This window comes from Rhododendron vialii, chromosome 4a (genome assembly GCF_030253575.1).
Source record: "Rhododendron vialii isolate Sample 1 chromosome 4a, ASM3025357v1".
Classification (NCBI taxonomy): Eukaryota; Viridiplantae; Streptophyta; class Magnoliopsida; order Ericales; family Ericaceae; genus Rhododendron; species Rhododendron vialii.
The window spans coordinates 16,947,705-16,963,354 of NC_080560.1; the positions used below are offsets into that span (position 1 = coordinate 16,947,705).

General features: G+C 38.7%; 1 protein-coding gene across 2 annotated transcripts; it reads left to right on the forward strand.

The window, feature by feature from the left end:
* Nucleotides 1–8,090: 8,090 nt before the first annotated feature.
* On the forward strand, nt 8,091–12,458 carry LOC131322217 (uncharacterized). Of its 2 annotated transcripts, none has more exons than XM_058353469.1 (4): nt 8,091–8,488; nt 10,691–10,766; nt 11,075–11,201; nt 11,976–12,458. In XM_058353469.1, the coding sequence occupies exons 1-4, from the start codon at nt 8,375–8,377 to the stop codon at nt 12,088–12,090; spliced, it is 432 nt and encodes a 143-aa protein (XP_058209452.1). In that variant the 5' UTR covers nt 8,091–8,374; the 3' UTR covers nt 12,091–12,458. The 2 variants fall into 2 exon arrangements, with proteins under 2 accessions (XP_058209452.1, XP_058209451.1); XM_058353468.1 differs by having other exon boundaries at nt 8,092–8,488; nt 11,075–11,200; nt 12,015–12,458.
* Nucleotides 12,459–15,650: the final 3,192 nt, after the last annotated feature.

The following is a 15,650-nucleotide window of genomic DNA, read 5'->3' on the forward strand; positions in this document are numbered from 1 at the left end:
CGAACTAAACAACCATTTGTCTTTCTCTCACAAGAACAATATTCAGAGTATATGGAGCAATACGAATCTCTGGTGTCTCTACCAAAACGTGATACACCAATATAAAGGAAGGAAACCTCCTATAATGAATTCGGGAATTGAATTACATGTAACTCCCACAATAAATTTGAGAATTCAAATCTGCCATTAACCTCATAATGGGGAGGAGTAAACCAGGTTGTAACTCCTGGTCCTTAGCACACATCTAGATTCGTTGAAACACCGAACCAAGCCCTGAATCAGTCTCCTTAAAACAGATTCATCGCCTCACCGTTGGGTGTTGGAGGTTGACCGGAGTCTGTCTCCCAGGATAGAATGGTTAGATCACGGCTATCGGAACACCACCAGAAAGCCGCCTTGGCGAACTGAATGCTACGTCTATCTCTCTCTCACACAAGAACAATATCAGAGTGGATTTTTGTATGTCTGAACTCGTGAGCCACATTTGAAAATAGGATGCTGAATATATACACCTCTAATTGCAATTTGTAACAGCTAGAATATTGATTTCGGGCCTTCAATACCCAGCCATAAAGTGGGGAAAACTGTTGACATGAATAACCAAATGAATTTTGCCATAACCCATACATAATGGGGAATAAACCAGCTGATAACGGTTAGAACATGTAAGGCCACGTCTAGATATAGTGAACTTACGAGAGACATTTCGGTTGCCTCGGAAGACCCTCCGAATGTCCCAATTATCATTCACAAAAATGTGGAAAATTTCCAACAGTCCCCCACATGAATGAAATTGGCAGAGATCTGACGAAGAGTACAAAGCTGACCCAGAGAGAGAGCACAACGGATAATCCCTGCATAGGATAGGTAGCTTTTGGCCTTGAACCTTCCCATGTGAAAGCCCATCGGGTTTACTGGATGTCCAGTGAATGTGATGTCTTGAACTGTCCTGCCGTTGGTGTAAACCGAGTCAACAAACTTCACACAAGAACTTCTCCTAACGCAGTTCAGTTCTCACTATTGGGTTCATTTTGGCCATGACACCCCCGCCTGGTTCTGCAAGTATTTTCTTGAGAATTCTGCATTTCGAAATTCTCAAAGAAGCGGCCCCACTTCATACTCACATAGGTGACGTTTTTATAAAAGAGTATCCTGCTATACCCCGCCTGGTATTCCAGCACATAAGAGTCATTAAGAGCCATGCTTAACCTTTTCTCATTGTAGGCATCACTGTTTCACACCAAAGGAATGGGTAGAAGAGCTTGTCTCCTCAGTGATCGTTCTCTGTCACTCGCAATTAGGTTGTCTCTTTGAACCTAGATCTTGGGATCTCCAGTCAGCTAGATTGGGTTTTCCTTCACGGAAACGTGAGCGTAGTAGGCTTAAGCCCTATTCCCATCGATGCCGACTTAACTAACTCTCTATTTAATCCTTTGGTTAGTGGATCGGCTATGTTGTCCTTTGACTTGACATAGTCAAGAGTGACAATCCCACTAGAGAGCAGTTGTCTAATGGTATTGTGTCTTCGACGAATATGTCTAGACTTACCATTGTACATATTACTCCGTGCCCTTCCAATCGTAGATTGACTGTCACAATGTACACAGATAGCTGGCACGGGTTTTGGCCACCTTGGAATATCTTCTATGAAATGGCGTAGCCATTCTGCCTCTTCAGTTGCTTTATCAAGAGCTATAAACTTTGATTCCATCGTAGGTCGTGCGATGCACGTCTGTTTCGAAGATTTCCAAGACACTGCTGCACCACCCAGAGTAAAGACATATCCACTCGTGGATTTAGAGTCTTTTATGTCTGATATCCAGTTCGCATCAGAGTACCCTTCTAGTACCGCCGGATATCTGGTATAGTGTGCTTAGCCTCCGAACCTCGTCTTCAAATATAAGGTTGAAAACCCCAAGCGTAGGGCTAGGTCGTCGATAGCATAATAACCGAAAAGTTCGAGATCGTACCCACAGAGAATCGAATATAGCTTAATCGGATTGTAGGTTTTATATGGTGGTTTCGGCGTTTAAAACGGCCAATTTGGTTTTCCTTTAAACGGTGGAAAAGATAGCGAAAAAGACTAGAAAAGAACTTTATGAACTAAAAGAGGTAAGTCTAGGGATCATCATTCCCTTAACAAAGGCCGCTACTGGTTCTCAAAATAACTCAAGCGAGAGACACGATCGCGTGCTCACGCTCAGAAGACTTAACTTTAACGACTACGTTTATCAAAAGATGTGATTAAACGGAACTAAACCAACCTATTTTTGCTAATGTATTTAACACGTAGGAGGCCACGAGCTCTCAATGTGCTGCTTGCCAAGACCGCTTGACTAAACTTCATATCAAGGAGTTAACACCCCTCGCTTAGACCAAAATGGCTAGGTTAATGAAATTTCGAAAACCATGATTTTAAGCCCGAGGGTTCGAGAACCAAATAACATCCTAAGTCTTTAGGAAAGAGTCGCCCAAGACTTAGCCAAGAAACTACTCACACATATTGAAAAGGCTAGAAATTATACTAGGAAATGAAAACATGATTAACCGATAAAAACGAAAATAAACTTGATATTAGTAAGAATCTAATCCGTACAAGCAACTTTAATAAATGAGAAATTAACAAACGAGAAAGACTTACAAGTATTCTTGAAAGATTTAACTAAGAAAGCTTGGAAGACATTAATGGAGAAAGACTAACCTAAACTAACTACCTCCCTCTTTACAAGTGAGAGAGAGAGGAGTATTTATACAAAAAGACTCTCTCTCTCCTCCAAAATATCTAAAAACACACCAAAAGTAGAAAGTTGCCACTTATGGAAAGTTAGAAGCTGTCAAAAAGTAAGTTGGTATGGATTAGATCCAACGGCTCAGTATTTCTTTCTATCGCTTTGAAAGATGATCTTGTCATTTTAGCCTCTACACAAGTTTCACACATGTGTTTCTTATCAATTTGGAAAGCTGGAATATGGTCCAGGTTAATCATTCTACGCAAAGAATCATAATTAACATGACCTAGTCTACCATGCCACAAAGAGGAAGACTCAAACACATACGCAACTGGGGTTTTTATTTTATTCTCATAGGGAATTTTAGTCATTACATTCATTTTGAACAGACCATCGGTCATATAACCTTTCCCTACAAGCCTTAGTCAGAGTAACCCTATCAGTCTCGAAAACTTGACGGAAGCCGTGCTTGCTCAGCAGAGAACCAGACACCAAATTCTTGCGAATATTTGGCACGAACAGCACATTATTCAGAGTCAACTCTTTTCCTGAAGTCATCTTCAGGACCACTTTCCCCTGCCCCGCAACATCCGAGGTAGCTGAATTCCCCATAAACAACTTCTCACCGTTAGCAGCCGGCTCGAAGGTAGTGAACAACTACCTGTCGCAACAGATATGGCGTGAAGCCCCAGTGTCTATCCACCATTCCTGTAGATTTGAACCCACCATGTTCACTTCAGAAACCATAGCCGAGAGGTTGATATCAGACACTCCCGCCTCCACTTGAGCTAAGTGCGCCTGTGCGCGAGGGTTAGGCGGCTTCGTACATTCCGAAAATTTGTGCCCGAACTTGTTGCAATTGAAGCATTTACCCTGAAATTTCTCCTTGGGTTTCTTGCCAACACCACCTCTTGGGCCCAGATTGACACCTTTGTCCCTCTGTTTACCAGCTTACTTGTCAGACCGCTTGTCATGTTGGTTCCTCTTCGTGCTTGAAGACTGACCATGCTCCACCACATTTGCCTTGGCCATATATGAGGACTTGATACTCTTGTCTATACCCCAATTCTCCTCTTCAATATGGAGCTTGATGAAAAGAGCCTCCAAGGTCATCTCCTTATTTTTGAACATGAGATAGCTCTTGAATTCTTTCCATGCTAGGGGCAGCTTATGGATGACAGCAGCCACCTGGAATGCTTCACTCAGAATCATCCCCTCAGTCCTGATCTCATTGAGTAGGAGCTGCAGCTCTTGGACTTGAACCCCCACAGACTTGGAGTCCACCATCATGTAATCAAGGAACCGGCCCACAACGAACTTTTTGGACCCGGCACCATCGATCTTGTACTTCCTGTCTAAGGAATCCCACAATTCCTTAGCTGACTGAGCTTCACCATACACAGAATATAGCGAATCGTCCAAAGCATTCAAGATGTAATTCTTGCACATGTAATTATGTTCTTTCCATCTGGCCACATCAATCCGCTTCTGAGTGTCGGGGTTGTTCTCATCAATAACAGGTGCTTCCTCAACTAGCCACTTCGCCAAGTTCAAAGTGGTGAGATAGAACAACATTTTTTGTTGCCATCTCTTGAAATCCACCCCGACAAACTTGTTTGGCCTCTCCACGGGAGACATTGGGACAGAGGGAATCCCAGGAGTAGGAGCACTCGGAGCAGGAGTTGAAACAACACCACTACCACCGACGTTTCCAATGTCTTTATCTTTGCCAGTGCTAGTAGTTTTCCCTTGCTCAGTTGTCAAATTTTCCTGAAATTAGGAACAACCACATGTGTGAGAACAAATCTCAATCTCAAGATGACAAGCTATACAATAATAGATTAATGATCTATTAAACAAGCTAAGTCTGACATCCCCCACAATACCACGTGCCCCGGGGGTCTCAGGGGGCTGTGCCCCCTGACGGGGGTCTTGGGGGCAGCGCCCCCGGGCGGGAGTCTGAGGGCTGGCCCTCAGCGGGGATCGACCTAGTAAACGGTATGCACAAGCTGTTATGTGCAGGAATGTGATTGCCTAACTTCTACTTACTCGAACAGACCAATCTGTGTCCTAGCCATACCACATAGGCTGCGTACTATGACTGAATGAAGCAATCCTACCACTTGGATGCTCAAACCAGACATAGCACAACGAGCCGTAACAACCTTTCCACTGGCTGTTCAACAAGGCCAAACACACAGATTGCTTCCATCGAGCAATTCACATAACAGATTACGGCCGAGCAGTGTCACGGCAGAAATCGAGTAGACTTCTCCAGAGGCCAATCAAACCACCAATCTTAGGCGTAATCGCGCACGACTAGCCAAGGCCGTAGCCATCCAGTTTACCAACAAATCATGATCGAGTCGCGCACAACTGATCTAGCCGAAGCTTTCCTGTTACCAACGTGATCCAGTCGCGCACGAATGATCTGGCCGAAGCCGAACAGGTTATGAATATTTCTTATCCCACTGGGTGAACACCGAGTAATCTACTGTGAAACAGATTACTCCTATGGTCTGGACATATCTATCAAATCCTGTCATGAAACTTGTCTGCACAAAATTTTTAGAACCAACAGAATACGTATTCTGGAATTCCGATCGCCGAAATGTGAATCTGTTTTAAGCTTGTCGGGAAAAAATTGCAATATGATCGGAAATTCCAGAGTACGATACCACGAATAATAAAATGAATTACAGATTACATTTCCATGAACAGAAACAAAATATACAGAAATTCGTTACACCAAACCGAGCCCTGAATCAGTCTCCTTAAAACAGATTCACCGCCTCACCGTTGGGTGTTGGAGGTTGACCGGCGTCTGTCTTCCAGGATAGAACGGTTAGACCACGGCTATCGGAACACCAGGATAGAACGGTTAGACCACGGCTATCGGAACACCATCGGAAAGCCGCCTTGGCGAACTGAATGCTACGTTTGTCTCTCTCTCTCACACAAGAACAATATCAGAGTGGATTTTTGTATGTCTGAACTCATGAGCCACATCTGAAAACGGGATGCTGAATATATACACCTCTGATTGCAATTTGTAACAGCTAGAATATTGATTTCGGGCCTTCAATACCTAGCAATAAAGTGGGGAAAACTGCTGACATGAATAACCAAATGAATTCCGCCATAACCCATACATAATGGGGAATAAACCAGCTGATAACGACAGGAACATGTAAGGCCACGTCTAGATATAGTGAACTTACGGGAGACATTTCGGTTGCCTTGGGAGACCCTCCGAATGTCCCAATTATCATTCACAAAAATCTGGAAAATTTCCAACAGTGAACTTATGGGAGACATTTCGGTTACCTCGGGAGACCCTCCGAATATCCCAATTATCATTCACAAAAATCTGGAAAATTTCCAACGGGAGTTACAGTCGGCCAGCGTTGTAATCTAACTATTAATTGACGCTACTATGACAAAAAAAAAACGAGGTGGATAATGCATATGATGATGCCTTCTTTATCCAATATCTCTTTTCTTTGTCCTTTTGGAAAACTCTATCTAAGATTTCTTGTTCAATTGGCTCTTCCAATTCCTTCCCCCCATTCAAACACACACATTTTGCGGGTTTTTGGCCGAAAGCTTGACAATGACTTGCACACAAAAAAACGAAAGAGAAGAATTAAGGCAACTCCAGTAAACTCAAGTATTGTTGGACGAACTCCTGCTAAAGCATTCTTGCAATCACTAGAGAAAAGTGAAAATGGAGGCACATATGCGGTATATTTTCGGAATGTGTTCATAACTACTCCATTAAAAGTAGTTATGGTAGTTGTGTTTTTAAACCAAGAGGTATGATCAAATGGTCACAACTCGCATGTATGTATAAGGCAAGGGTTTTGCATTTGGAGTACATCTATCCATTGTTGATGTTGTTACTACCGGGATTAGATTTCCAAAGCTCAAGAAGTTCAAATGGAATTAGACAGCAGATATAATAGTGGAGAAAATTCAAAGATTAAGTATACTTTGAAAGAAGAAAAAGGAAATAAAACAAAATGCAGGCACAATCTGATTTATAATAGTGGATAAAATTCAAAAGGAGATAAGTACTTTAAAAGAAGAAAAAAAAAACAAAAAACAAAATGCACATTGTTAGTACTAAGGTTCTGTTTGGAAGCTCTTTTTTTCTTTTCTTTTTTTAAATTATTGTTGACTCTTGGCTATTTTGAAGCTAATTGGGAAATGGAGTATCTACCTAATAAAACACAATGCCATTTATTTTAATGGTGGAGAGGCATTCTTCTCATTTAATTAAAGTGCCCACATCCCCACATTTATTACAACAATGCCATCAGAGAACATGAAGTTCCTCCACAATCCATCTCAATTACACATCCCTACCGTGCGTTCTTTTAGGCAGATTTTGCTAAGGAATTTTTGGGCTTTTGGATTTTTTTTTTTTGGATTATTGATTTATCTCGACGAGAGGAATCGAAAAAATATTACAAGATAAAGCTCCAAGTCGGCTTTAACTTGGATATTTAAAAAAAATTTGAGTACAAGTCATAATTTCATACTTTTTTGATTCCACAAAAGTTAGGCTCAAAAAATCCAAAAATCTAAGCGGAACAGGGCCCCTCTCTCTCTCTCTCTCTCTCTCATGTGTGTTCGTGTGTGATGTCATTTCTTCTATTTAATTCGTGTAATTTTTTTTTTTTTGGTATTTCGGAAATCTTTTTGAAATAGTTTTTGATACAACAATGATTCCCACAGATATTTTTGCACATATCTTGCACATACATTATTGTGGGGCCCATGGGCCCATGTCGGGGTCCCACAAAATTATCCAAACCTTTCATCTTTTTGAAAATATTTTTTAGAGGGTTCATGTAAAAAATCAGCCCTAACGGATATCGGTAAGAACTTTCTCAAAAATCGTAAGGCAAAAGTGCCCCCCTCTCTCTCTCTCTCTGATGTAATTTCAGAAATCTTTATGAAAGAGTTTTTGATGTAGCAATGATTCCCACACAAATATTTTTGCATGCATCATGCATATATATTTTTGTGGGGCCCATAACCTTCCAAAAAATATTTTAAAAAAGATGAGTTGTTCGGATCATTTGTGGGACTCCGATATAGGCTCCACAAAAATGTATGTGCATGATATGTGCAAAAACATCTGCACAAGTAGCACAGTTGTTTTTTATGCACATGCAAGGGGGGTTTATGAATTAGTGGAGAAGTTGACTTAGTTCTAACTATGATTGATCAAATTATCTCTCTCAAGTAATTTCTTTCGTGAATCGATTTAGTGTTTGAGCTACTACGGAAATTCAAAAGGTAATTCCAATCGGATGGGTAGTGCCGTAGGCACGGGCAATTCGCTAGTTACTACTAAAGACAAATTGGAAAATACAGAATTTAAAAATCACTTTTGAAGGAGCTTTTATAAAATTTTGATTTTACTTTCACACAATTTTTTTTCTTCCTGAAAATGGTTTTACACGTATCATCCAATTCATTTTTTTGCAGAAACGTATACAACGGTTTTTTTTTCCGATTTGACCAACGAAAGCAGCATTGAAAACCATAATTCCCAAATTCTGTACAGGGGTTGGGGTTTCTCAGCACCACTCTATTCTGGCTAATAACCCAAACTCAAAGCCGTTGTGGACGCCATGAAAGGAGGAAGGAAGAATCTGAAGAGGGCAGCAAGGGAAGAGACCTTTACTCTTCAACAAGGCCAGAGCATCATGCAAGTCATCTCCCTCCGGGGTTCCAACCTCATCGAGGTAACATCTGCACAACTACATAAATATACTCCACTATTTTCCGATCTCATAGCACCATTACAATTAGCATCGGAACACTCAAATGTGCTGAATAACTAGCTAGAAGTGGATGGTGGGAACAATCTATCTACCGAAAAACGTCTTGCCAATAAATGGGAAAAATATCCTTTATTTTCTTTTCGATAGCTACATGATACCCTAATGGCATGTTTGTTTAGTCAAATATTAGCATCGGATTGAACAATCCCAAATGAGTTTTACGGTCTGCAAATCCAATATATATACATATATGTGATTTTATTTTCTGCAAAAAATAAAATGTGGTGCCATAGGGGTGTAGTATATGATTTTTTTAGCTTGTTATTCCGTAATAAGGGGATTAAGGACAACAGGTTGGAGAAATGGAGGTTTGGGCTCTAGAGGGATTTGGTGATTGCTCAGGGTTGGATAATCTGTCCAATGCTGATTAAGTATGGAGGATATAGGTTGTTTAAGATAAGAAAGATTAGGAGCTTTCACTCGCTTATTGGATGAGGTGGGGGTCCAAAAACTCGACATACCCTTTTTTTTAGAGCGTATAAGGCGAGCAAAAAGAATTGCTTTGATAGTTTGTGAAAGCAACAACCAGAGTGATAGTAGCGGGTGTCTGCAAACAACTCTGAGCTAAACTGATTACAGATAGGTAGTGCGGACTACACTACTTTTCTGTAATCACCTCACTCACTTTGAGGTGAGTGAAGTGCCCTACTTCTATCTCACGTCGCATTGGCGCAGCTTGCCTTGGTCTAGGTTTGAAGGAAAGGAGCCAAAGCCTTTGTCAATGAGAAACTAACTTTTATCAACCCTAAAAGTACATGTATATAGTTCTAGAATGGAGACCTAAAACCCCCTTAATTCATAAGAAATAAAGAATTAGAGCTAAAACATTCGGTTACTAGTCTTTGCCATGTTTATTGTTGCAGAAATCGTTACGCAACAGACAAGAGCAAAAACCCACCCTTGAGCCAAATCCCATGCCGAAGCCGAAATTTGGCATACCACCCTTGTGGCCTTGTGCCAAACCCGATGACGAATTTTGGCAATGCCATTCTTGGTGCCGAGTTTGGCGTTCAGTTTTGGCAATGGCCAAACTTGCCTCATCATCCAAGCCATTGAATTTGAAAAATGAAATGGGTTTAGTTTAATGGTGTGGATTTGAGAAAGTGCCCAAAATGGCACCAAATTAGTGCAGGGATATTGCAATTTTTTGGCTTTTTGACACTGTAGCAAGCCAAAATATGACTGGGGCGATGCCATTTTGGCACGGACGGGTGGACTTGCTCTTAGTTGCTAGGAGAAATTGCAACGATATTTCCCTCAAGAGTTCCCCTAGTCGTCTCCCTCCGGAGTTCCAACCGCATTGAAGTAACATAAAGCAAAATACATTCACATACTATTCTGATCCCTTAACACTGCCGGACTGCCCTTCTCTCACTTCCTCTTTTAGATTTCCGTCAAACGTGGGCTTGCTATGTTGATTAACCAAATATATAGTACTGCACTTCCTGCGATGTTTCGTTTTGCTTTCAAATCAACAAGATGACTCAAAGCCCTCCAATTTAAAGCATAACAGATTAAAGCAATTAAAAAAATGTAATTTCATCCACCTCGAAATACAGTGAGCGGAGAGTCTGCTCAGCTTGTAATACTAGTTTTGGAAGTGATGAGCTCTAACAATAAAATGAAACATCGTGGAAGTTGGAGTAGTTTAGAACAAAAAATGGGAGCAACAATTTGAATCAATTATTTGGGGGAAGTTTTGACATGAGGGGAACACTGCAATGGTTTTCTCCCTTAATGAGTTGACTATTAACACTAGTAGAACGGGGAATTCTAAAATTGCTGAAGTGTTAAGAGTGATGGGGAAGCTGTATGCTCACAACTGCTTGAGAGTTTTAAGCAGTTATTGTGAGTTATATAGCTAACGGAATGAGTTTATACATTTGTGGATTGACCCTTTAACAGACATTAAAGCAATTTTTTTATATTAGAATGTATGATTGGATTTCCCTGGGATGATTTGTAAAAGTGAAGGACATCCACAGCTTATATTTTGGGGAGCACCAGGCTTGTGTTCTCCCTTATGTGTTTCGGTATATATCCTGCACAAGTATCTCGAGTGCGAGTTTGATTTTTCATTTTTACTCTTACCTGTCTTAAAAGGTCATGGATACAAAAGGTGAAAATGCATTGGCATTGTTTCCAGCTAAATTCCAGAAAAGCACGTGGATAAAGCGAGGTTGGTTCTTGAAGTAAAACATTTGTATATTATCTGTTTGGACGGACTCTTGGCCAAGTTCCATAATACATCCAAAATTTTTTTTTTTTTCCTATTCTTAGCATTCTTACTTGCACATGTAGTATTTTATACAACACTCTTGTAAGCAACTGTGGGATATATGTTACTTATCAAAAAAAAAAAAACTGTGGGATATGTTTGGTACACTGTCTGGTAATTGGTAAAGGATGTGTGTTTTTTGGGAAACCACTGATAAAGTAAGCTACATGGATTGAAAGTGAAATTTAAGTCTCTTTTCCTAAGAGCAGGTAGCTTTGTTGTGGTTGATGACAGTGGAAGAGGAGAGGCCATTGATTCTGGTAGAAAAGTGACATGTATTGTTTCTCAAGTCCTCTTTCATGAACAAGTTCGTTTGCTTCAGAAATCTCCAGAATGGTTTGTGTTCGAAATTTACATTTCCTAACTTTTTGTTGTGTCCTGTTGTATCATTAGCTTTTTTTTATACAAAGGCTGTCAAGTTTGTCAGATGAACCCCGTGGCCTGTCCACTTGTTGCTCTATAAAAATCTGAACACAAGTATCGAGTGTAGTTAATAAAGTTTAATCATATCTCACAATCATAGTTGTATGGAAGTGTAGGGACTAGAGATTTGTTCCCACCCAGTAGCGTTTGATTGTGGCCGTATTCATTATCGGATTCTGATTTAAGATATTCATATAGCGATTTAATTTACAAGGGGGAGGTAGTCTTTATGGAGTGATGTTACACATCAGCACGCATTTTTGCCTTACATTTTCTTTGTTAGTTTCTTTAAAAGCCAACAGCCTGCCATTCCTTAGCATGCCTCATGTTTTAGCTCTTGAGCAACTGATCTCTGATCACTTGTATATAGACAACATTTAACTTTATACGGAGTTTGATAACTAATCAAGTTTTCCATGTTCTGGAGATCGCATGAAAAACTTGTGGTCATTTTGTTTTCTTAACTTGTGAAGAGGAAATTCCTTTTTGCTTAAAAGTGACCAATCAATAGCCTTGAGCTAGTGAAGATGAAGTATGTACTGAAGGGTGGACCCTCCTTTAACTTCATTCTTTGTCTTCCCCCCTTTTCTTTCCTCAACCAAATTGTTCTTATCAACTGCTTGTCTGCTTTATTTCTTTGATGAATTAAAACTGGTTCTCTGCTAGTCACTTATTCTTTTTCTCCAGGTGGTTATATCATTATATTGCTTGCTGCCCAATTTTGCGGGTCAGAAAATTTCAAGTCCTCTATCCTAGACAATTCGTGGGAAAAAGTCGAGGGGGACTCTTCCACACAGGATGAGACTGAAGTCAGGTCAAGGGATGATGGCGATGAACTTATTGCAGCCGATGATGATGAACTCCCACCGATAGAAGCCAATACAAATAGAAGGAAGCCTTCAAAGTTGCAATCGGATACAGAGTCTGATTCAGAAACAGATTCTTGAGTCATAATGCAAATACCAAGACACTGGATCTTGCCAAATTTACATTTTTGCTCGTGTAGGAGTAAGATTGTGAGCTCCCTTCTTCTCTTTTCCTTTTTCCTTCTTCTGATTTTTTGGGTTCGATTTATGTTGTTAGTAGCAGTATTCTTGGGTGTGTCCCATTGATGTTGAAGGATTAATACACTGCTAACAGAGTTTATATATTGGCCGAAGACCTTATCTATGATTGACAATTGGAGATTCAACTGTATTGTATAAAAAAATCTGATAAAACGCAACTTTTAATCGAACTCTATACGTGATGGACTGGTTTAGGTTGATCCTAACTGGATGGCTATGAATTACTTCTGTTTAATAGAATGTCAAATTCGGTATAACGAAAATTATTGTCTCAAAAACACAGCTCAACATGAATTATATACATAAATAATTTCTTGAGAAAGTGTCAATGTTCCAAATCATTTACTGTATATGTTTTGTAGCAATTCCCCCTAACCGTGTTTCCCACTAGGAATTAAATGCTTAGATTTACTTTTACGGAGCTTAATGTAGAGAGGCGAGCTTACTCTTTTTCCGATAAAAAAAAAAAACTTGTTCTTTTTTGAAATATATTTGAATGTTGCAAGTGTAGAACAGTATTTGGAATAATAGGGTTCAAAATTTAGGGTTTAGGTCATGAGTTTCAAAATTTAGGGTTTAGGTCAGTTTCTCTCATGTAATTTTGTTATGAAACGTTAAAGATAGCAAGGCTACTGAGGTCTGATTTAATAGCGGATAAACTCAGAAGGACATAAAGTACATTGAAAGAAGAAAATAAAACAAAATGCACATTGCAAGTACTGAGGTCGTGTTTAGTAGCCGATTTTGGATTGTATTGTTTGAAAGCTAATTGTGAGCATTTTGCATTGTATTGTTTGGAAGCTAATTGTGAAATAAATACTGCAAAAATACATTACTATTACAAATAAACTGGAAAATATAGAATCTAAAAATTACTTTTGGAGGAGCTTTTAAATTTTGATTATACTTTTACTAAAAAAAATTCTACAAAATCTATTCTCCAAATATTATCCAAATATTTTGGCAAATTCTAATTGTACTCTAGGACAAAGTTCACTTTGACCCCCTATGGTTTGACTCATGTGCAAATATTATCCCATATAGTTCAAAAATGTGCACATAATACCACGTGGTTTGTAAAATGTGCAGACACACCTCTTGTTATCATGTTTTCCATATTAACATATATATAGCATTAAATGCTTGATTATGCTCTCATCTTCTCCCTTAATTCTTCTTCTTCCTTGAATCAATCTAATCCATCCCAAGTGTTATCGGACTCTTGTTGAAGCGTTCGAAAAGTGTTCGTAAATATTAAAAATAGCTATGGTAGTTGTGGGTTTAAACAAGGGTTTTGAATGTGGAGTACATCTATCCATTGTTGAAGTTGTTACTACCGGGATTAGATTTCCAAGTCCTTCTATAATTAACATTTGCGTTTCAATTTTCCACTCGAAAGACAAAAAATTAAAAAAGTTGAAGTTTTGGACCGTTTGTGCAAATGGAATCAGACAACAAATAAAATTATGGCTCGAAAAGTTCAAATTTTGTACCGTTCGTGCAAATAGAATCAAATTTTTGCTCCATTGTATCTTGAAAACGGTTCCGTACCAGCCCAATGAACGCAGATTCGTAGGAAGTAAACATAGTCATGGTTTGAAGCAACCTCCATTCTTCGATCTTCTTCTTCCATCTTTATTGCGAAAGTCTTGCACATGGGTACAGTTCATTCCCAGTAGATAATCTTAGCTGATCGACCCAGATTAAAACTAGACCAATTTTTTATTAAAGGTAACTAAACTATAGTGAAAGTCTCCAGTGAAAGGAAAACTGCCAAGTACGACTCATTTTTGCTAAGTACAGTACTATTACAGTTCAGGTCTCACGGCCTTGGAGTCCCGGCCTGCAGCAAGGGAAACTCACTGCAATTTGCAGCGGCAGAAAACGGCCACGTTTTGTTGGCAAATCAGGCAGTCTCACTTGCACATTTGTCCTCTCTTTCTCTCTTAGTTACAAAAGTTGTGCGGGGCCTACTTTGGAGCCTCACACAAATAATCAGAGTTGTTCAATAATAAACATGTCCTTCCTAGTCTTATCTAACTGGGACAATCCGCTTTCATTCAAGGCAGAAGTCTTAGTGACAATATTCTTTTAGCTCAAGAATTGATGAGGAATTAGCATAGCAAGAATCTTACTCCAAGATGTGATGTTAAGATTGACCTGAAAAAAGCTAAAATAATCTTTCGAGTGGTCTCGTAAGAAATCGGCCCAATCAAAAAATTGTGTATGGTTGATTCAATTTTTAATTCATAATTTAGGATCCTGAATACTGAATGAATTTTGAAAGAAAGTTAGACAATTATGTGTTCGGTATCTCGTTGATCTGAACCACATATATTGTAAAGCTTGTTGAGAAGAGCATTTATCAAAAAGATTATTATGATCGGACATCGATAAGTATCAAAACGCAATTATTTTACAACTATAAACTGTTTCGATACCTAGCGATGATAATTTTTTTAGAGTTTTTTTTTTTGTTTTTATCTCCCAAACTATGCACATTTTCTCTACTTAGTCCCTAAACTATTAATTTGACAATTTCATCCCCTCAACTATCATACTGTTACCTATTTAGTCCAACAGATAATGGGAGTTAGGAATTTGGAAGAAAAATGCCATGTAAGGCCTGTTTGGGACCCTGTAGAGCAGATACTTGATTATGAGAGCCTTAAAGATAAAAATTAATTATGACCCTTTAGGATAAAATAATCAAAAAAAATAAGATCTTCACACTGGTTTCAACAGATTAAAAATTGGAACACTTAATTTTGTAACCATATTTTTTAGTATATTCTAAGAAAATTAAGTGCTCAAATTTTCAATCCGTTTGGAATGGTGCGAAGATCTTATTTTCTGATCATATTATTCTAAAGAGTCATGATTAATTTTTATCTCTAGGGCTATCATAATTAAATATCTTTTTTTTATTTGGAACCCTTTAGAGCAGATACTTGATTATGAGAGCTCTAGAAAGAAAAATTAATTACAACCTTTTAGCATAAAATGATTAGAAGAATAAGATCTTCATACCGGTTCACACGGATTGAAAATTAGAGCGCTTAATTTTTAACCATATTTTTAATATGTAAACAGTCTAAATTCTATGTAAAGAATTCAGTCTTTTTTAAAAAAACATACGTATGTGTTAGTCTCTATAAAATGCCACGTAAAATTCTAATATATGAACTTTGTAAAAAAAAATTAAGTGCTTCAATTTTTAATCTGTTTGAACCGATGCAATGTCTTATTTTTCTGATCATTTTATCCTAAATGGTTATAATTAATTTTTATCTCT